The following is a 22,449-nucleotide window of genomic DNA, read 5'->3' on the forward strand; positions in this document are numbered from 1 at the left end:
TATCTAGTATATGTATGAGTCAAGCAGAAATGGTCAGATAAGTTGAGGTTAAGCTTTGCCACTTTGTGATGTGACGCAGCCACTCTGTGACCTGACCAGACTGGGACACGACCACGCCCCCACCTCCAACGTCCACAGCCAGGCCCCGCCCCTCTGGCCACCTGTTATCCCGCCATCTTAGCAGTGGCGGCATTTGGCAGTGGCCCCAGCCTCTGCTTTGAACTCTGTGTTCCAGGACGAAGCCTACCCTCCGCCACTCCCGTGGCCTCCACTGTCCATAGCAGTGTCTTGGTTTGTGATTGCTGGTGCTTGCCATGGCTCACCTGAGACCAGGTAAAGAGAAGCGCAAGGCGCCGGATGAGGGGCCTGGCGCCTCTTTGGTGCAGGACCAGGAGGTCGGCCAGGGTGATGCCACATTGGTGTCCAAGAGGCGGAAGTGGTCGCTTGAGCGCCATTCGTTTGTGTACGGCCTGAAGGGCCGTGAGCTGGGCACATGGGGCCACAGAGAGGCTATTGGCTTTCAGAGGCAACTGTGCGACTATGCTGTGCTGAAGCTGCCACACCTGTTCAGGGTTCGCCACCTGGGCCTGGGCACCGTCAACAAGGTGTTCGCGTCACAGTGGCTAAATGGCAGGCAGGTGGTGTGTGGCACCAAGTGCAATTCGCTCTTTGTGGTGGATGTGCTGTCAGGCCAAATGACACGTATTCCGCTCCTGAGGGATATGATCCCTGTCCCAGCACGTGCCTATCCCACCAGTGGCATACATGCCATCGAGATGAATCCCTCCAAGACACTGCTGGCCACCAGTGGGGAAAACCCCAACAGCCTAGCTGTTTATAAGCTTCCTACCTTCGATCCTGTGAGCCTGGGTGACCGCCAAGGCCACAGTGACTGGATTTTCACCATCATCTGGGTAAATGAAACGGTGGCCATAAGTGGCTCCCGTGATGGCACTTTGGCAATGTGGCACGTGAATCCTGACTCATCCGGTATGGACGTTGCCCATAGTGAGAATGCTGACCTTCCAGTGTATGCCCACATGCGTCCAAAAGAAATGCAGGCTATCCCTACGGGATCTTCCAGCCCTGGTGCCTGCAAAGTGCGAGCTATGGCTTTCAGTGCCCCAAACCGGGAGCTGGGTGCTGTATCCCTAGATGGCTGCTTCCATCTCTGGAAAGTGGGGGACAACCTTTCCAGACTGTTGACCATGAGGCTGTCCTACTGCCGAGAAAATGTGTGTATGGCCTACTGCGACGAGCTGTCCATGTATGCAGTGGGTTCCCAGTTTCATGTCTCCTTCTTGGATGTGCGCCAACATCGGCAGAAAATTCCACCGCTGTGTTCCCGTGACGGTGGCATGGGTGTGCGTTCATTGAGTATCTATCAGAACCTGGTCACCGTGGGCACGGGCCACGGTGCTCTACTCCTGTATGACATCCGCACCCGCAAGTTCCTTGAAGACATGTCTGAACACAATCCAGAACTACCTATAGACCCTGCAGGGAGGAAGCTGAAACTGATGACTGGCTCTGGCTGGGTGAACGAAGATGATCTCTGGGTTGACTTCTTTGGTGATTTGGAGTACTATCCCAACGCAGTGTACACACACTGCTACAACTGGCCTGAGATGAAGCTCTTTGTAGCTGGGGGACCAGTCCATCCAGATGTCCGTGGGAACTACGCAGGCCTCTGGAGCTAAGGATAATGATTTCTTTCTCAAAGTGGAAATAGGGCAAATTAACCAGCCTACTTCGAAGCAGTGAGAGAAAGTACTAGATCCTTGTTCATTGGATTTAATTCTTTATAAAAAGGCGGGGGGGGGGATGTACTCTAAAAAGAAGTACCAGAATCCTGTGATTGTATCAAGATTCCCATTTGCCTAAATCGGTTAGGAATTGATTTGTGTTTATTTTAATACTCAAAAGTAATCTGGAAATCAGTCTTCTTCAAGCTTTAAAGTTTTTGTATACCCTGTGCTTAAATAGAAAAAAGAAACTTCTGGGGAAAAGAAAGAAGAAAAGTATGCTTACCAGGTGTTCATGCTTATAATCCTTACCACTTAGGAGACTGAGATACAGAGGATCAAATTTTGAAGTCATTGCAAGCAGAAAAGTTTATGTCTCAGAAGTAATAAGTAAAAAGCAGTGTCTCAAATAGGAAAGTACCATTTAAGTAAGCAAGTCTAGAGTGCAAGAGATATATGTGCCTAATTTTTTAATTTCTTGTCTTAAAACTGTCAAAACGTGCATATGTTTCCATGTTTGTGGTTCTAAGAGCTAGGAAATAATTTTAGTACTATTATTTATAGCTGGGATTGTATTTATTTAGATAGACTGTGTAGTAGATTAGGCAGAAAATATTCTAATCCAAGGTATACAGTGGATACATTTCAGTTGCTATTTTTAACACCAAGTATAGTTTTTCAACGTGAACACATTTAATTTTTTTCATTTCTGCTCATGACTTAAGTTACAAGAAAAGTATCTGCCCTATAGAAGAATGCATGCACTCTGTTCATTCAAGAAGAAACCTAACAATTTACAAATGCCAAATTAGTAACAACTTGTTTTGTGTTTTGATTACTCTTACCTAAAGCAGAAAGTACATTGTTAGTATGTAGTGATATTGTAAATTTCCTTGTAATAATATGGAGATATGTAACATTTTTTCTCAGAAGAATATCTGAGAGTTCATAATTAATAACTTAGGTTGGAGAAAAGAGCTTTTGAGTATAGATTGATATAAATAGTTGAATATTATCAAATACATGTTTCTTCATAAGTGAGAAAACCAAACAGCCCCTCCAGAAAACTTGCCAGGATATATTGGCCTTGGGTTATGTTATGAAATACTTTCTTTACATGTTTGGCCCTCATGCTATTTTAGGGCCAACATGCCATATGCTGTTCAGTAGCAAGCTGAAACCAAGTAATGTAGTAAAAGTTTCTAAAATTGATTTTCAAATGCCGAAAATATACATTTTGTTTATAAAGATTACAGATATAAACCTAATATATGTTATAAAATGTATAATTTTGTTATATATATTTAGCATATTATATAAATATATGTATATTTATTTTACAAATGCCTGGTAAAACAAAGGCAATAATTGTTATTTAATGAGTAACTTTTTTCTTTGGAAATCAATTTTCCCTGGAGTACCAATGTTCAAAGTTTCAAATAAATCTATACTCTTCATTAAACCCAAACAGGTATTCTATGTTTTAATATTCTTCTCCCTTATGTCAGTGTTTAAGTGCTTTAGAAGTCAAGTCATTTAGTCATGTTTCTTCTCTGAACATAAAGCAAGGCTCTAACATGAATATGACTAAAGTACAAAGAGGGTGGAGCCATGGCTTAAGTGGTTGCAGCAGTACCTCAGTTTAATCCCTCTACCACCAAAAGAAATGGTTTCACAGTTCATAAAATATGCATGTTCTTATGAAGAGCCTGATGCCTGAGTGATTCCATCTTTAAGCCTGTCACTATCTTGTGAGGTATGAGTTATGGAATTGACCATGACCGCGACCCACGAATGACACAAAGAGAAAAACAATTATTGGGCAACTAGGGACATAAACACATAAACAATCCTTGAAGAAAAAAAAAACAGGAATTTCCTCCAGATGCATCCTCAGACACTGGGTGGCCATTCAGCATATGGTGAACCTGTAGTCAGACAATTCTCTCCAATAACAGTGTTAACCAATCATGTTTGCCCAGTTGAGCTTACTTTAACTGTCAACCAATCATGCAATTTCTCATGTAAAAGTTCCTTAAAGTTGTTTTTTCAACACTATAAAAACTGTGCTGATTCTTTGCTCGGGGCCTCTTAGTGTCACCAGTTACTAAGTGCACAGAGGACCAAGCTCGAGTTTGCAATAAACGACTCTTTTGTCGCTTACATTGATCTTGGTCTCTGGTGGTCTTTGGGGAATCACGAGTCCTAGCATATCACATACAGTATGATTATTGGTTACCACAACAGCCAGCAGTTCCTTAATTCTTCTTTTCTGTTTCTGGAAAATTTTTGTTCTCTGCATATTCCTGTTTTACCTTATCATAGTCATCTATGCTATGGTAGTACTATAATAACCTGTGGTGACATCTGGATCCAAGAAGTCTCTCTACCAATTATGGACTGTACTCAGGAAAGAATATCTATTCTACCCACGACCCTGGGCCAAGAATTACAGTCCAGAGGTTCATGTGAAATCAACAGAACTGGCTTCCTCTAACATGTGAGTCCCCAGCAACTGCCTAATGACCACAAGAGTGTAATATCTGAGCACTATGAATTTAAAGTGGGTGTTTTGTGATGCTTAAATAGATGTCACATTCAAGGCTTAACATTTTATGGTTCTCAATTGCCAGGAGTGAAGAGCAGAAGAGGACTCCTTTTCAAAGCATCTTACAATGCTCTTAGGTTAAATGTTTAAAAATCAAGCTGAGCATTGATGGCTCACACCTGTAGGATTGAAAGGTTGAGAATGAAGTAGGGGACAAATTTTAGTTAGAGACAGTTCTAGCAGAAAATAAAATCACAAGACATTTTCTCAAGCTATACCTAGGCATAGTGACATATAGAGGCAAAGATTAGAAGAATCATGATTCCAGGTTACTGCAGGCTGAAAAGTCTACAAAATATTATGCCACAGAAAGAAGCAAAGTGTGTTGGGCATATCTGCAATCCTAGTTATGATAGAAAACATACAATAGGCAGCTCATGGTCCAGATGTGTGCTTGGGAAGAATGTGAGATATTATATTGAAAGTAATCACCACAGGAAAAGAACTGGAGACTTGGCTCAGTAGTTATACATCTGTATATATCCTGAGTTTAAATCCCAGTAACTGTCAAAAGAAAACAAGTTTTGAAAATACTAATATATAATAAGACATATTCAACATAACATCTTGTATATCTCATTGCTGCAATGGGTCCACCTGTATCCCTATTTAAACAATTTGTTTTTTTCCCTTCTCCTCCACAAATTATACCAACATCAAATACAGTGAAAACAGGGGTTATATCGTGGGGGAGGGACATATAAAGCAACAAAGAAATATAAATGTGTTAGACACAATAGCAAGAAAGAAAAAAACGGAAGTGGCGCTGTAGCTCAAGTGGTAGAGCGCTGGCCTTGAGCTGAAGAGCTGAGGGACAGCGCCCAGGCCCAGAGTTCAAGCCCCACGGCCGACAAAAAAAAAAAAAAAGAAAGAAAAAAACATTTGAGTCCTTATCTTCGGGTTCATTTCGCTTAACATCAACTTATCTGACCATTTCTGCTTCTCTCAGACATATCCTAGTTATTGCAAAGAAGGGAAATCATGGAACCTATGTTTTTTGGGCCTGGCTTACTTCACTTAATGTAAATTTTTCCAAGTCTTTCCAATGGGGCAATGTCATTCTTTCTGATGGAGGCACAGAATTTCATTGTGTATATATACTACATTTTCTTGATCCATTCATCTACTGAGGGACATCTGGGTAGATTTCATATCTTAGCTATGGTAAATAATGCTGCAACAAACATAGTTGTGCAAGATGTTATGTTGAAAATGAACTTTACAACTTTGGCATGGGGAGGAAAGGGGGCAGATGGGAAGGGATGTTAAGGTGAAAAAAAGAGAAGGCAACAATGCTTGATAAGAAATGCACTCATTACCATGCCCATGTAATTGTAACCCCTCTGTATGGTATTTTCACAATAAATAAAAATGACATAATAGTAGTAAATAGTTTCACCAAAATTGTTTTTCTTACCTATTAAGATCCCATCTCAACCTATAGTTAGGTGCAGACATCCATGCCTTTTACCTAGTTATTTTGGAATTTAAGATCAGGATCATTACACTACCAGGGCAGAGAGAGAAGTTCACAAGAATCCAAAAATAGCTGAATGTGATGGTTTATGCCTGTCCTTTCTCCTATGACAGGAATTATAATGTAAAATAATCTCCATCCAGATACTTACCCAGGAAGCAAGAAAGACAATATATCACTCAGGGGGATAATGCTTTCCTAGCAAGCATAATTCCAAACATTAAGACCCTCCTCTATCTATTTATACTACTTTTTACACACATGCACATACAGATATATACTCCAGTTACTTCATATATGCTAGTAAATAGCTTAGATTAGAAACTCCTGTGGCCAGCCCCAGGCCAAGGAATTTTCACATGATTACACACTGGTCATCTCCAGATGCTTTTCCTGCAACACTCCAGTGGCACCACTATGGAGGAAACTAAGAGGAGCAGCAGTCCCCAGCACATGCATAGCCAGTCCATTCCCATTTTCCACTCACTACCAAAAAGTAGCACAAATCAGCCCCTTAGGACAAAAGAAGACAGAATAAAATATCTTTAGCTTAGATAGATGAGATGTAGGTTCAAGTTTTCCCTCAGTAGTGGAAGTCTTGCTCTCCCAGGCCCAATTGACGGTTGGAAGCCTTTGGTCTGAGGATTAGGTAGACTTGCAAATGTTTTCGGAGGTATCTTTTTCCCTCCCTTATTTAACTCCTACTTGTTCTACATATATCAAATCAGAACTTACTACATACCACTTTCATTACATTACAAACACACACACACACACACACACACACACACACACACACACATAAGTAGATCTTAAATAATGAACTAAGGACATAAATCAGTATCTAAAAAGAAGTGTTACTTATCAGTTAGTAGCCTAAGGAATATTAAATGTTCTTGGAAATATGAATTGAATAGTGCAGGGTGCTGAACCCTAGCAGTGAATACCTATAATCCTGGCTATTTCAGAAACTGAGAGTGAGAGAAAACGCAATTTGAGGCCATTTTCATCAGAAGAGTTCTCAAGACCCTTTCTTAATCTATAGCTCCTTGTAGTGGCTCCAACTATCATCTTACTTGTGAGAGACAGTATGGCAGAGCTATGTCCCAGGCCAATCCCAGGAAGAAAATCCCAGGAGACTGAAGCAGCTGTGCATAGTAATATACACTAATCATCCCAACAACAACATAAGACTAAAATAGTCAGATGGTGGTCCAGTCACCTTCTTTGGCATGGATAAAGAACCTGTCTCAAAAAATAGGATAGGGGTTGAGACATGGCTCAGCAGAAGAGCACCTGCCTAACAAACACAAAGCTGCGCATTCAAGCTCTAGTACCACTGAAAGGGGAAAATCTCTTATACCTTAGTAGAAAAATGTAATTGACTCAACTGAAAAAATGGCAATGAATGCCAGTGGCTTATATAATCTTATAATCTTATAATTATATAATCTTATAATCTTACCTACTGAGGCCGATGAGATCAAAGGATTACAGTTCCAAGCCAGCCTGGGCAGGAAAGTCTAAGAGACTCTTATCTCCACTTACCCATAACAAAAAGCTGGAAGTAGAGCTATGTCTTAAGTCATAGTACAGTAGTCTTGAGCAGAAAAACTCAGGGACAAGTTCTGAGGCCCTGATTTCAAGCTCAGGACTGACACAAAATATATGTATAGAGCTAGGTGTGATGGTACATGTCTACAATCCTGTTTACTCAGGAGACAGAGACAGGAGGATTGTAGATTCAAGGTCAGCCCAGGAAATTTTGCAAATTGTTATCTCCACAAAAAAAGCAAGAATACACACACACACACACACACACACACACACACACACACATACACAGAAAAGAAAATAAAAAAATTGACTATAAACATGACTCAACAGTTCCACATCTAGCAATATTGACTAAGAGAATTGAAATCTTATTCATATCAGCATTTTTCATGATAGCCAAATTGTGAGATAACTCAAATAGCCATCAGCTGGCAAATGCACAAACAAAATGAATTAAAGAGGATATAAGTCAGTCAGAAAGGAATAAAAATAACATATATCCTAATAATGGGTGAACAAATTTAGCAGTTATACTCACTAGACACTACGTTGCAAATGAGCTATACTCCTTATGGGGAAGGGGTGTCGGGAAGGACAACTGGGAGAAAATGATGGGAGAGGCAACACTGTTCAAAAAGAAATGTACTCATTCCATGAGTTATGTAATGGCAAGCACTCTGTACATCACCTTTACAATAACAATGTTAAAAGAGTGAAGCTTGAGATCATTATGCAACACAAATAAGCTAGTCACAAAAGAACAGATATTATTCCATTTACACAAAATATCAAACAAAAGGCAGATCCATACAAACACAAAGATTAGTAAGTGCCAAGGGAGGAGGAAAGAATGGGGACTGACTGCTAATAGGTACTGATTTTCATTTTCAAATGACGAAAATATTCTGTACTTGGACAGCAATGATAGCTCCATAGATAATATGCACAGATTTTGGTTTTAAAATGATGAAAGTGTTTTCTAATTAGAAAGTTATGATAGTTCCATTGTTTAATAAAATAAAAATAATTACATACAATTCTCATATAATTTTGAAAAATTAAACAATAAAAATAATTCATGAAAACTGTAATAAATTTAAAACTTTTTAAACGGTCAATATTATTGCATACAAATTATATCATATTTTTGGCACTACTAGACCTTCGATCTCAGGCCATTGTACTTGCAAGGCAGGTATTTTACCCCTTTTGAGCTACAATTCTAGCCCTTTTTTGCTTTGGTTATTTTTCAATTAGGGTATCATATTTTTTTCTATGGCCAGCCTTAGAACATTATATTCATACCTATGATTTCCCACAAAGCTGGGATAACACACATGAATTACCACACCTGTCTTATCGATTAATATGTGATCTTGCTAATTTTTACCAGGCTGACCTTGAACAATACTCCTGAGCTCAGCTCAAATCAAGTTATATCTGCAGAGGACCTGAAGTCCAGGTCCTCAAATTATCTCTACAGATCCAGGTCCTCCAGCAACAGTTCCCAGACTGTCCCAATGCACTTCAGTGTTTTTCTGGACAGTGAGACTGTTTCAAGTATTCTTAAATGAAAACTGATGTTCACAATCCAAACTGTGCTAATTTGAAGTGGGGTCACCTGACCTTTCCTGGCAGCAACCACAAATAATGTAGCTTACAAGTGTGCACTATGAACCTCACATTTTGCTGAGGTGTTTAGTCAAACTTTTACAAATATAACTATTGTAAATACTAAACTCCCACCTAAAAATCACTTTCTGTATCAATAAATTTCACCCTCTGATTACTTGTATTTATTTACTTATTCTGTTTGTATATGAGTGCTTGTGTGAGCACTCATCAGTTCTGGGGCTCTAACTCAGGACCTAAGTGCTCTCCCAGAGCTATTATGTGCAAAGCTAGTGCTCTACTATGTTTGCCAGATTCTTTCCAGCTCTTTTCGTCATTAATTGGACATAACAATCTCATGGACTATCCTTCCTGGACTGGTTTTGAACTCTGATCCTTAGATCTCAATCACTTGAGTAGCCAAGATTCCAAGTGTTAAGCCCTGCCACCCAGTCATTTGTATGTGTGTGTATGTGTGGGTGTGCACGTTCTTGCTGTTTCTAGGGCTTGAACTCAGGACCTCAGCACTGTCTCTGAACTTTTATGTTCAAGGCTAGCACTCACTCTACCTCTTGAGCTACAGATCCATTTCTGTCTTTGTGGTGGTTGCTTGGAGATAACAGTATTGCAGAATTTCCTGCCCAAGTTGGTTTTGAACCACAAATTTCAGGTTCTTGTGTAGCTAGGATTACAGGTGTGAGCCACCAGCACCGAGATCCATACATTTTAATAATAACTGTGTGTTGCAGGTGGCTCTTAGGTTCTCCAAACTGTGTGATCCAAAGATTTGAGACACAGGAGAGATGGTGGATCAGGTTTCATTCAAACCTATCTCGTTATGTAGTAGCAGCAGTACATAGAAAGCATAACATAGATGCACAATAGCACTTTGTGCAAAAGCCCATCCCAGAATAGTCTCTGCACAGCCTCTCTAGCTTCATTCTCTTTACAGATTTACAATCCCGCTTCCCTGTGGCCAACTAATATTCTTGGTCATTTTTATGTTAGAAATGTCTTCATAATTCTATCGTCTTTCAACTCTTTATGTACACTCTCATAATTTACCATCATCATATAATAAGGTTTTAGTTAGAATTTCTAGATTTCTTTGCAATTTTAGGTTGATACTGAACTTTTAAAAGTACTAAAAGCATGTATCTAGATCTAGATAGAAATTTTCTACAAGATTGTCTGGATATGCTGAAGGTAGTTTTAATTTTATTTACATGGTTTTTGATTGATTTAATCCTAAGGATTGAACTCAGGGACCCAAGCTGAAACCACAATTAATATACCACTTGACCTTCAACTCTATACATCCCCTCTTTTTTTGCCTTGATTATTTTTAAGATAAGGTCTTGCTTTATTTTTGGTCTGGTCTGGCCTTTGATGTTCCTACTTGTGTTTCCCTATGGCCCTGCATACTACAGCACCAAGCCATTGTCGTTCTTCTGTTTCTAGAATAACAGCCAAAAGCCAGTGTACCTAGGTGTCTCTCACTTGAATGCTTAGGCTGGTTTTAAGTTGTAATCCTTTGATCTTTATCACCAAGTAGATAGGTTGAAGCTGCTACCTACAATTTTGAGTGTAATTTTAAATAGCTCTTCTCATATTTTCCCCTGTTACCAGAAATGCTTTGTATTTTTATTTAGGAAATTTGTTGATTCATTCACATCACATATACTTTTAAAAACCTTTCAACATGATCGTGATGTTGTAATGTGCTGTTGAATTCTATTTACCATAGTTTGAGAAGTTTCCAAAGTCCATCAAGTAAATTGGTCCACAATTTTATTTTGTATCTTTACCTAACTTGGTATCTTACTTGCTACATAATTTGGGTTTGGCAGTGTTCCTTCTCTTTCTATTCTGTGGAATAGTTTGTGGAACACTGGTATTAGTTTTGGTATTGGTATTCTTTTTATTTTTATTTTGTCAGCCATGGGGCTTGAACTCTGGGCCTGGGCGCTGTCCCTCAGCTCTTCAGCTCAAGGCTACCACTTGAGTGAGCCACAGGGCCACTTCCAGTTTTCTGCATAGTTAATTGGAGACAAGACTCTCATGGACTTTCCTGCCCGGGCTGGCTTTGAACCAAGATCCTCAGATCTCAGCCTCCTGAGTAGCTAGGATTAAAGGCGTGAGCCACTAGTGCCTGGCTGGTATTATTATTCTTGTTTAAATGTCTTGTAGAATCCCATAGTTCTAGGGTCTTTATTGTAGTGTCTATTATTATTAATATTCTCAGGGTCATCCCTTAATATATTATTAATGATCTTTAAAGTTGTTTTATCATACAGTAACTTACCATTTGCTATTGGACAATATTTGTGTTAATTTGGCCTATATAATTATATTAAAACTTAGTTGAATATGTAGTATTTTATACAAGCTCTTTCTTCCAGGAAGTTATTAACATCCATCTCTAGGGAACTGGATAGGTCAATGCTTTTAGTGCATTGTTTTCACACAAAGGGCTTTTCTCTATTATGAGATTTATTTCCCTGAAGGCTACTATGACATTCAAAATTTTACATATCATAGATTTATAGTTTTTCTTTCCAGAGTGATTCCTTTCATTTAAGTAAAGGTACATCTGATGTGTGAAGGCTGTACAACATTGTTCATATTCACAGGACTTTTCAACACTATGAATTCATTCATGTCCTCAGAGTTATCCGTGATGGCTGAGGGCTTCATAATATTTTTACCTTTACAGGGGTTTTCTCCATATGAGTACTTCCATGAGATTGAAAGAAAATATCATATTTGAAGATTTTACTGCATTGTGTACATTCATAAATTGTTCCTCCAATATGAGTTCTTTCATATAATCAAAGGTCTCTGGTGACTGAAGACTATAAAATACTGTTAATAGACACACAACTTTCCTCTATATCTTTGCTGGACTTCTGCATGGATTAGTATATATGAAGACTTTATTGCTCTTTTGGTACTTCCATAAAAGGGTTATGCAATATGAGTTCTTTTATATATTCTAAAGGATGTGGAACACTACCACACCATTTACAATTATAGTCATTTCCCCTTTTATGTAATCATTGTTATGTAATGATGACATGCGAATGCTTCACCACAGTGTTTCCAGTCATAAGGGTTTTCTCTATCAAGAATACTTTTATATATTTGAAAGAGCAGGAAATCATAAGGGCTTTATGTTGTTCTTTACATTCATATCACATTTTCCTACAGTTTGAGTTCCTGCCTGTATTTGAAATGAACCAGACCAAACTAAGGCCTTTGCATATTGCTTGCATTCATGAGATACTTTCCCTGTGTGAGTCTGCTAATACGTAGGAAATGAAAGTAGAAACATCAAAACTTTCAACACCTTACATTCAAAAGGTCCATTTACATTGTGAGATGACACATATCCTCAAATACTGGTGCAGGAAATGACAGTTTTCCTACATGGTGTACATTTATGTTGTTCCTTTTAGATTGTTGGTGTTCACATGGTTTCTATCCACAGTGTGGTAGGATGGCATGAACTAGTAAAAGAAAAATAAAACCTGAAAATATTTCCAAGCAATATGTAGTCACATGCTTTTATTTGAGTAGATATTTCTTTGTACATGTTAATGTATGGAATAAAGGTAAGCTTTCTTCACAATGGATTTTTAAAAACGTTTTACTTTACCTGTCTTTCCATACATCTGTAACAAACTCAGGATATTTGTGGGTTGATCTTCAATGTTCACATTCCCCACATATTTCCCATAGAATTGAGCTGGTTCATGGTTTTGAGTATCAGATATGTATAAAAATTCTTCTTAGGAGGACTCAACAAAGCCTATGCTCCAGGATAAAGTTCAAAACCACATCCTCAAAGACCATGGAGTATTTTTTTCTAGCCTTTAGATTCTCTCCACTTTTTCATAGTGTCCACACTCAGTGGATATCAGATCATAATGGAGACAGCATACCCCATTTCTCTGCATCTGAGTTGGAATCTCAAATGGATTATTTAAAAATAATCTATTATTGTTATTCAGTACTCTCATGTACACTTCTCAATATAGTGCTTTATTATTAAATTATAGATAGTTTATATCCTTGAGCAGTGTTTATTTAGTAGACCTTGGTAAGGCCATTTATACAAACCATTTATCTCTTCATATTACACATGGGATGGTCCAGGTATCTCAAAAGAACTTCAAAGACTTATAATAAAAAATAAACCTGGGCTGGGAAGGTGGCTCAGTGGTAGAGCGCTGGCCTTGCATGCATGAGGCCCTGGGTTCGATTCTTCAGCATCACATAAGCAAAAAGAAAAAAGCCGGAAGTGGCGCTGTGGCTCAAGTGGTAGAGCACTAGCCTTGAACTGAAGAGCTGAGTGAAAGCGACCAGGCCCATAGTTCAGGCCCCATGACTGGTCCCAATAAAATAAAATAAAAGCTATGAATTTCCCCTCACCTCAAGTGTTCACTGTTGTTTAAGTGTATTTATATTGAAATCTATTTTTTTAGAATCCATCCTACCATGGATAGTTAACAATATTAATCAGTTAAGCAATCACCTTGTTCCACTTCCCCACCAAATAAAGAGATTAATCTAGTGTTGTTTAGCTTTTAAAATATAAATTAGTAAAGAATTAATCAGGTTTTCAAAAAGGCTGTTTTTCTACAAGTTGTCACACACACCAATTGATAAAAGGCATTTGATAAGTCATTAAATTACCATAGGCACTTGATGTTTCAAGTTAGGATCTCACTTCCAATATTTTACCCTAATAGCATTACTGAGGTAGTTACAATATTGAAAATTGAATTCAAAGTTGCTGGCTTCTATTTGTGAAAATGTATATATTTTTTTCTCTTTTGTATTTGTGCTGGTCGTAGATCTCAGAGCCTTTAACTCTTGGTCAACCTGCTTGCTTATAACGTGCACTGTATCATTTTGTTAGTATTATGCTCCCCTTTGGTCCTCAGCTCCACCCAGACCTGAGCCCCTCCCATCCCTGGAGTAGCCGCTTTACTGCTGGCCCCTCCTACTCTCCACCCAGATCCACCTGGGCTCCCATCTACCTCACTTCCAATCCTCAGACCCCTCCTGTTACCTGCAGGGTGAGAGAGGTCATGTGCTCTCTCTTGGGAGAAATATGGCTCCTCTAATAAACCTTATAATAACCTGTCTCCTGAGCCGGCTTGCCTCTGCATGGTCCCCTGGGATGGATGTGTGAGACCCTTTATATTTGAGCTGCACTTCTTGCACAGCTTTTTCTCTGGAAATGGAGTCTCATGGATTTCTTATCCTGGGCTGGCTTTGAACTTTGGTCATCCAAATATTAGCCTCTTGAGAAGGTAGGATTACAGCATGAGCCACTGAGACCTGGCTGATAATATTTTTTGTACCTACTTTCTCTGATGTAATTTGTGTTTTCTTAAGATTGATTAAAATCCACTTAATAGTCTTTTTAGAGGGGGAAAGTAACAATGTTCATGTTTTTAAACTACCTTAAAATCAAAATGAATAAATAAATAAATACTGCTGTGAATATTCTTACATGGGTGGAATTTGCTCTATTTGCTAGACTGTGCCCTATGCATTCTAAATATGTGTTTTCCTTTTATGGGCACTCATCCACTGGGACTTTCTGGACCAGCCCTGTGTTAAGCCCAGGCCTTCCATTCCTACCAAAGGTCATTAGCTTAATTATGAAATATCCTGCAGTATATCCACAGTTCTGTTACAAGTCTGTCTTCAGTGCACATTATGGCAGTCACACATGTGCAATGCAGATTCCCTTGAAGTTCTACTTTTTAGAAAACACAAATGGCTGGATGCTCATGGCTCTCACCTGTTATCTTAGCTACATAGGACGCTGTGGATCTGATGATCACAGTTTGAAGCCAGCCCTGGCAGGAAAGTCAGTGAAACTCTTATCTCCAATAAACTACCAAAAAAATCCAGAATTGGATCAGTGTCCCAAGTGGTAGAACACTAGCCCTTAAAGAAAAGAAGCGCAAGGATAGTACCTACATCCTGAGTTCAAGCCCAAGATTGGAACACACACACACACACACACACACACACACACACACACACACACACACACACACACACAAACACACATACACACACACAAAGGGACACAGATTACTAATTTTTAAGCCAAAAACTTCCCTATACCAAATGTTTTCCCCATATAAAAGGATATATTTATGTTATTACTTTTTTTGTTTATTCTTCCCAACACTTTACACCCAAGTTGTTCTTGATGCAATGATGATCATTGCTGCTTTCGTGCACCACTAGTGAATTGTCCTAAGGCTGTTGTGGGAGCAATTGGAAGTGGCTACTATAATCTTGTAGTCGATACCCCTGCCTGCTCACACCAACCAACTGGATTCCAAGTCTGCTTACCAAATCTGTCTCCCACATAACAAGTGTTGTGCTCAACTCCCTGAGCTCATCCTGGCTGTCCTCCACTCCAGAATAACCTACAGGACTATATTCTTGTATAAACATATTTTAGCTTGAAAAATTTTTCAGGAATACTATCAGATCAGAATATGCAACTTAATTGCCTTGAGAAATTCAAAACCTACATACTTATATGAATCACAGGAACCACACTTCAATCATTTTGGGTTACAATATTATGTTCTCATTCAAAAACACATCCTAGGGGAATGGCTTAATGTATTAAAAAAAAAAAAGTAGTTCACATTCAACATTCCAAACCATGATGCATTACAGTTAAGGTTTTCCATGTAATACAAAATTCCCTGAATCAAATATGTTTTAATTCTAAACATGTGAGGTTGATCACTTAGGGAATAAAATAAACATAACCATAATTTCAAGTCCACTTTAGTACATAAATATAGATACCTGCATTATTTTTGGCAGGAAGGTATATAGAACCACATGGAAAAATATTTATTTTACAAATGGTTATAATGTAGATGAACTTAAACTTAGAATCTCACAAATGAGTTTTAAAAATTCAAAACAGAAAAGTAAAACAAGTACTATTGTTAATTTCCCTACATAAACAAAACAGTTTGGCAAGTCAACAAATAAACAAGAGTCTTTGATATATAAGCCAACCAAATGTCCAAAGCCTATGGCAAGTCAAATCTCAAAATGGCAATCTGGGGTTGGGAAGTTGGGTCAGTGGTAGAGGGCTTGCCTGACATGCATGAGACCCTGGGTTTGATTCCTCAGCACCACATAAGCAGAAAAAAGTTGTGCTGTGGCTCAAGTGGTAGAGTGCTCGCCTTGAGCTGAAGAGCTTATGGACAGCTCCCAGGCCCAGAGTCCAAGCACCATGACTGACAAAAACAAAACAATCATATGGAATTTGCTGTCTGGACTGGCTTTTAATGATGATCCTAGACCTCAACCTCCTGAATAGCTAAGAGTACAGGCGTGAACCACCGGCACTCAACTGGTAACTATTTTTCTAAAAAGGATTTTAGGCTTCAGTTTGTATGGTTATTTCTATGATCACCTTCAATCACTTTTTATGCTCTTTAATATCACAGAGATTCAGTTGCCCTGTTGCTCCAATTTTCTCATTCTCATTAGTTGAAAAGGGTAAGCTTTCCAAGTTTTACTTCATTCAATAAAAACAGATTCTCTACTCACTTGTGTTACTACTACTCTGGGTTTCCATGTATGGTTTATTCTACTGGTATTCCAATCATGTTCTATGTGTGTAACTATTTATGATCCAAGATCAGAATGCTTTCTTTATGATGCTTTGTAGTGTGTGTGTGTGTGTGTGTGTGTGTGTGTGTGTGTGTGTGTGTGTGTGTGTGTGTGTGTGTGTTTGTGTAATGGGTACTGGGATTTGAACTTCAAATTTACACTGAAATGAATTGGTGCACTGCCTCTTCAGTTATACTCACATTAAATTTTAGTTTAGGAATTGTTTTCAGATGGCATTTAGCAATTTCTTTAGAGAGATGATCTCAGCTAGCTTGAACCTAGACCCTCTAAATCTCTACCTTTTACGTACCTTCAATTATAAGTACAGTCCACTAAGGCTAGTTTATTCATTGAGATGGGGTATGACTACATTTTTATCCATATTGATCCCAAACCAAAATCTTTGTTATGTCCGCATAGTCCCCAAGAAGCAATTAGGGTCAATATCCTAATATGATGTCTTACAAGCAAGTTATCTGTCAGTATTTTAAAGTGCTCCTGTTAGGGAAATTCTAGATTCCATGGAACCTCATTAACCAAGGGAAGTCATATTTTTCCTTTAACCATTCTGTTTTTCTCATTTCATTTTTCTTGTTCACATTTATGCTTCAACATATATCCTTCAGCTTAAAAGCCCCTGGGGCTTTTCCCACCATCCTCCTCTCCTTAGCTTGAAAGTTATATGGGGAATTGCTTATGCTTCAGCATCAAATTCTCAACATTTCTTGTGCTCTTTAGCCAACTGTAACCAAAGTTGGCTCCCATATCTCATTTATTTTTTTTTGAGATTTTAGTCTTTATTTCTAGTTACTCACCAAATGGTTTCCTTGATCCTCTTTTTTCATTTTTTTTCATTTTATTTATTTTTTTTTGTGTGTGTGAACATATTGTACAGAGGGGTTACATTACATGGGTAGGATAATGCGTACATTTCTTATCAAGCATTGCAGCCTCCTCCTTTGTTTACCCTTCACATCCCTTCCCAGCCTGCCCCCCAACCTTCCACCCAATCCTCCCTCCCCCCCCCACACCAACATTGTAAAGCTCATTTTCGACATGACAACTTGTACTTCTCATTGTTGCAACACGTTCACCTGTATCCTTAAACGACTTGTTTTTCCCTATCTCCTCCACAAGTTATACCAACATAAATATAGTGGAAGCAGGGGTTATACTGTGGGGGAGGGACATACAAAGCAACAAAGAAATAAATTTATAAATGGTTAGAAACAAATGCATGAAGGAAAAAAAACATTAAAATACATATCTAAGGGTTCATTTTCCTAACATCACATTATCTGACCTTTTCCACTAGACTCATACATATACTAGATATTGCAAATAAGGGAAACCATGGGACCTATGTTTCTTTGGGCCTGGCTTACTTCACTTAATATGATTTTTTCTAAGTTTTTCCATTTCCTAACAAATGGGGCAATGTCATTCTTTCTGATGGAGGCATAGAATTCCATTGTGTATATATACCACATTTTCTTGATCCATTCATCTACTGAGGGGCATCTGGGTTGGTTCCATATCTTAGGTATGGTAAATAATGCTGCAATAAACATAGTTGTGCTGGTAGCTTTAGTGTGGTCTTGTTTGTAAACATTTGGGTAAATGCCCAAAAGTGGGATTGCTGGGTCATAGGGGAGCTCTATGTGAAGTCTTTTGAGGAACCTCCATACTGCTTTCCAAAGTGGTTGAACAAGTTTACACTCCCACCAACAATGAAGTAAGTTTCCCTTCTGTCTACATCCCCTCCAGCATCTGTTGTTAGAGTTGTTGATTTTTGCCATTCTAACTGGAGTGAGGTGGAATCTCAATGTTGTTTTGATTTGCATTTCTTTTATGGCTAGGGATGTTGAGCATTTCTTCATGTGTCTATTGTCCATCCTTCTTTCTTTTTCAGAGAAGTTTCTCTTTAAGTCATTAGACAACTTATTAATTGGGCAGTTGTTTCTTTGAGGATTTGTTGTTGAGGGATTTAATTTTTTGAATTCCAAGTATATTTCAGATATGAGACCCTTGTTGTATGGCTAGTGAAGATCTTCTCCCAATCTGTGGGCTTTCTATTGATCTTGCTATCTATGTCCTTTGCCATGCAGAAGCTCTGCAACTTCATGCAATCCCATTTGTCCAACCATTCTTTGATTTGTTGTGTTTCCGGGTCTCTATTAAGAAAATTTTGGCCTGTGCCAAGGAGACCTAGGGTTTCTCCTATTCCATCCTTTAATATTTTCAGAGTGTCTGCTTTGACTTCGAGGTCTTTGATGCATTTGGAGTTGATTCTGGTGCAGAGTGATATATAAGGATCTAGCTTTAGTTTTCTACATGTAGTTAACCAATTTTACCAGCTCCATTTACTGAAGAGGCTGTCTTTCTTCCATTCTATTGTTTTAGCTCCCTTATCGAAGATTAGATGGCTATAGGTCTGTAGGTTCATTTCTGGGTTTTCAATTCTATTCCATTGGTCCTGAGGTCTGTTCTTATGCCAATACCAAGCTGTTTTGATTACTATGGCTTTATAGTAGAGTTTGAAATTTGGTATTGATATTCCCCCAGCTGTGTTCTTTCCATTGAGGAGCATTTTTGCTATTCGTGGTCTTTTATTGTTCCATATGAATTTTTGGATTGCCTCTTCTATTTCCTTGAAGAATGAGGTTGGAATTTTGATAGGTATCGCGTTGAATTTGTAGATAGCCTTGGGAAGTATTGCCATTTTCACGATGTTAATCTTTCCAATCCAGGAGTATGGGAGGTTTTGCCATTTTCTAAGTCCTGTTTTGATTTCCTTTTTCAGGATTTTAAAGTTTTCCTCATAGAGGTCCTTCACTTCTTTGGTTAAGTTAATTCCTAGGTATTTTATTTTGTGGGGCTATTACACATGGAGTTGCTTTCCTAATTTCAGCCACACTTTTCTCATTGTTGGCATACAGAAAAGCCATTGATTTTGGGGGGTTAATTTTATACCCTGCTACCTTGCCAAAGTTTTCAATCAGCTTGAGTAATTTGGGAGTACAGTCTATGGGATTCTTTAAATACAAGATGATGTCATCTCCAAAGAGGGAGAGTTTCATTTCTTCTTTTGCTGTTTGGATCCCCTTTATGTTTGCATGTTTTCTTACTACTGTAGCTAGGCATTCTAATACTAGATTGAAGAGAAATGGAGAGAGTGGACATCCTTGTCTTGTTCCTGAGTTAAGAGGAAATGGTTTTAACTTTTCATCATTAAATATAATGCTGGCTGTAGGTTTGTCATATACAGCCTTTATTGTATTGAGGAATGTTCCATGGATTAAAAAACAAGATCCTTCTATCTGCTGCCTTCAGGAGTCACATCTTGCCCATAAAAACAATCACATTTTCAATGTTAAGGGCTGGAACAAAATCCCCTATCTCTTTTAAAAGGGCTCTCACACAAGAGTCACTGGCCAGCCTCCATAGGAGTATACAAATGGGCTTTCTCTACCTCTTATCACACTTAATGCTAAGTAGCAGTCAATGTTAGAAGTTTCGTAATACCTTTATCTTATTTAAACACACACACTGAGTTTAGTGTGCCGTATAGGAAACTACATAACATGTACAAAAGACATAAGGAACAAAGTCCATGAATGAAATATCTGCTCCATGAGGACTAAGGGTAAATTACATTGTTGTGTGAACTTTGGGTACCAAAATACAGCTGCTTGGGAGTAATTAAAATCAGAGACCTTAGTTTTCATCCAAAGCCATGAAAAGATAGGCATTGGATGACTTTCCTCTATGGAATTTTACTTATACCACTGATATACTAATTAAATTTCAGAGTTGGACTTTGAGAGAGTTACTAAGGCTGAGCATATTTACTTTCCACTAACAATATACAAGTATTTCAATGGAATAGAAATCCTACATTGAAATCTTTCCTCTAATTATAAATGTATTGGAGTTGAAAGGTAACCCTAATTTCACTACTCAGAAATAATATACCATTTCAATCAGGAATGGGTGGCTCATGCCTGTAATCTTAGAGATCTGAGGATTATGGTTAAAACCCATCTCAGAAAAGTCCATGCAAATTTCAACTGCAGTTAAGCAGCAAAAACTCAGAATTGGAGTTATGGATAAATGGTGTTAGCCTTGAGCTGAAAAGGCTAAAGCCTAAAGAAGACTCCCTTGGCCCTCAGTTCAAGCCCCAATATTTTTTCTGAAACATTTTTCTTTTAACAACCATAGGAAGCAAATTTATGCTGAATACTAGCTTGCGGTTTGTAATGGGAACAATTGATGCAATATAGGGCATTATTTAGCCCTTCTGTAAGTGTCCATAGGTTCTGCCTGAGTAGTAAAAGATTTGGATGTTCCTGGATGCTACATTACTTAACCTCATGCAAATTGATTGCCTAATAAATTGCATAGCACTAGGTAAATTCACAGATCATTTATTGGGAAAGAAAACTCACATCCTAAATATGTTCTGGTGGATCACACTCAATTATTTGGGAAATGAGTTCTCACAGTGACTGCTGAATACCTGTTTTCCATTCCAATCTCATTAAACACTTTGAGAGCAGACATCCTAGCAAGTCATTGGAGAAAGATGGGAATGAGAGAACCCAGAAATTGGAGTTCAAAATGGAAGTCAAGCAGCTGATGAGGGCAGAGCTGAGACTGCTTCACTGTTTCAACTTCTAGATATTCTCTCATTTTAAAGGATTTTTCACAAAGTTATCTTTCACTTATTGCCACACCTGAGCAAGTAGGTGAGTCATTCAGCCTTATTAACCTTCCTGCATATGAGGAACATACACATGTACAAATTAAACCCAATTTGTCTATCACCTTAGGCATGGCATGGGGAATACAGTAGTTTGCTTTGCTCTACAGTACCCATATCTCATGCAGTTCTAGGGATGACTGCATGGTTATCTTACGAGAGCTAACAGAGAAGCCAATGCCACTCAGTGTTGATGTAGTAAAGGCTTTTAGTGGTTTGAAGGCATCCGCAGTGGCAGTATTCAGACCCTAAGAATAGGAAAACACTGGCAATCAGAGGTGTGCCCTGTCTCAAATACCTTTGCCCTTCAGATAAAAAATACATAAATCTGGGGTCAAAAACTAGGGTTCTGCACAGTTTTTTGCTTGTTATTCCTATGTTAAAATCATAAGTGGCATGATAAAACAAATTTTGTCCCCAAATAATAGGTAAAGTAAATGTGCCAGGAAATACCATGAGTGCAAACTTTCTACTTTCCTATACAAAGATTTTGTTAGAATGTGGACTTTGAATAAAATGTCAATACAGTGTCAGTTTCCTACAGCATATGTATATCTTTAGGTAAAACAATCAGTTTACCAATTTCTGTTTCAATGATAGTGACAACAGTAAATCATAAAAGAGAAAAAGTCATTCAGTAATATGTCAAATTCAAAGAATTTTACTATGTAAGAAGTATTGAAGAATTTTAGACATGTAAGCACAATCTATTCCATACATTTGGATTGAAAAATCAGTATTTTCATCTTCACTGTTCATAGTATTCTCAAAATTTGGTTACTGCATGACCCCCCCCCCACCTCTTATTCTCCCTCTGGTTCAGGTACTGGGGCTTGAACTTAGGGTTTGGGTGTGATCCATGAGCTTTTGTTCTCAGGCTAGTGTCCTACCACTAGAGCTATAGCTACACTACTTTTGTTTGAAATAAGAGTCTCACAGATTTTCCTGCCCAGTCTAGTTGTGGACCACAGTCCTCAGAGATCAGCCTCCTGAATAGCTAGGATTACAAGTC

At 38.4% G+C, this 22,449-nt stretch overlaps 1 protein-coding gene across 1 annotated transcript; it reads left to right on the forward strand.

Annotated features, from left to right (window-relative positions):
* The first annotated feature begins 314 nt into the window (after positions 1-314).
* LOC138839795 (DDB1- and CUL4-associated factor 12-like protein 2) lies at positions 315-1,700 on the forward strand. Its single transcript, XM_070039341.1, has one exon. It carries the CDS (start codon positions 315-317, stop codon positions 1,698-1,700), a length of 1,386 nt encoding a protein of 461 aa, XP_069895442.1.
* Positions 1,701-22,449: the final 20,749 nt, after the last annotated feature.

The sequence above is a fragment of the Dipodomys merriami genome, unplaced genomic scaffold (assembly GCF_024711535.1).
Source record: "Dipodomys merriami isolate MVZ:Mamm:240054 unplaced genomic scaffold, mDipMer1.0.p SCAF_3, whole genome shotgun sequence".
Classification (NCBI taxonomy): domain Eukaryota; kingdom Metazoa; phylum Chordata; class Mammalia; order Rodentia; family Heteromyidae; genus Dipodomys; species Dipodomys merriami.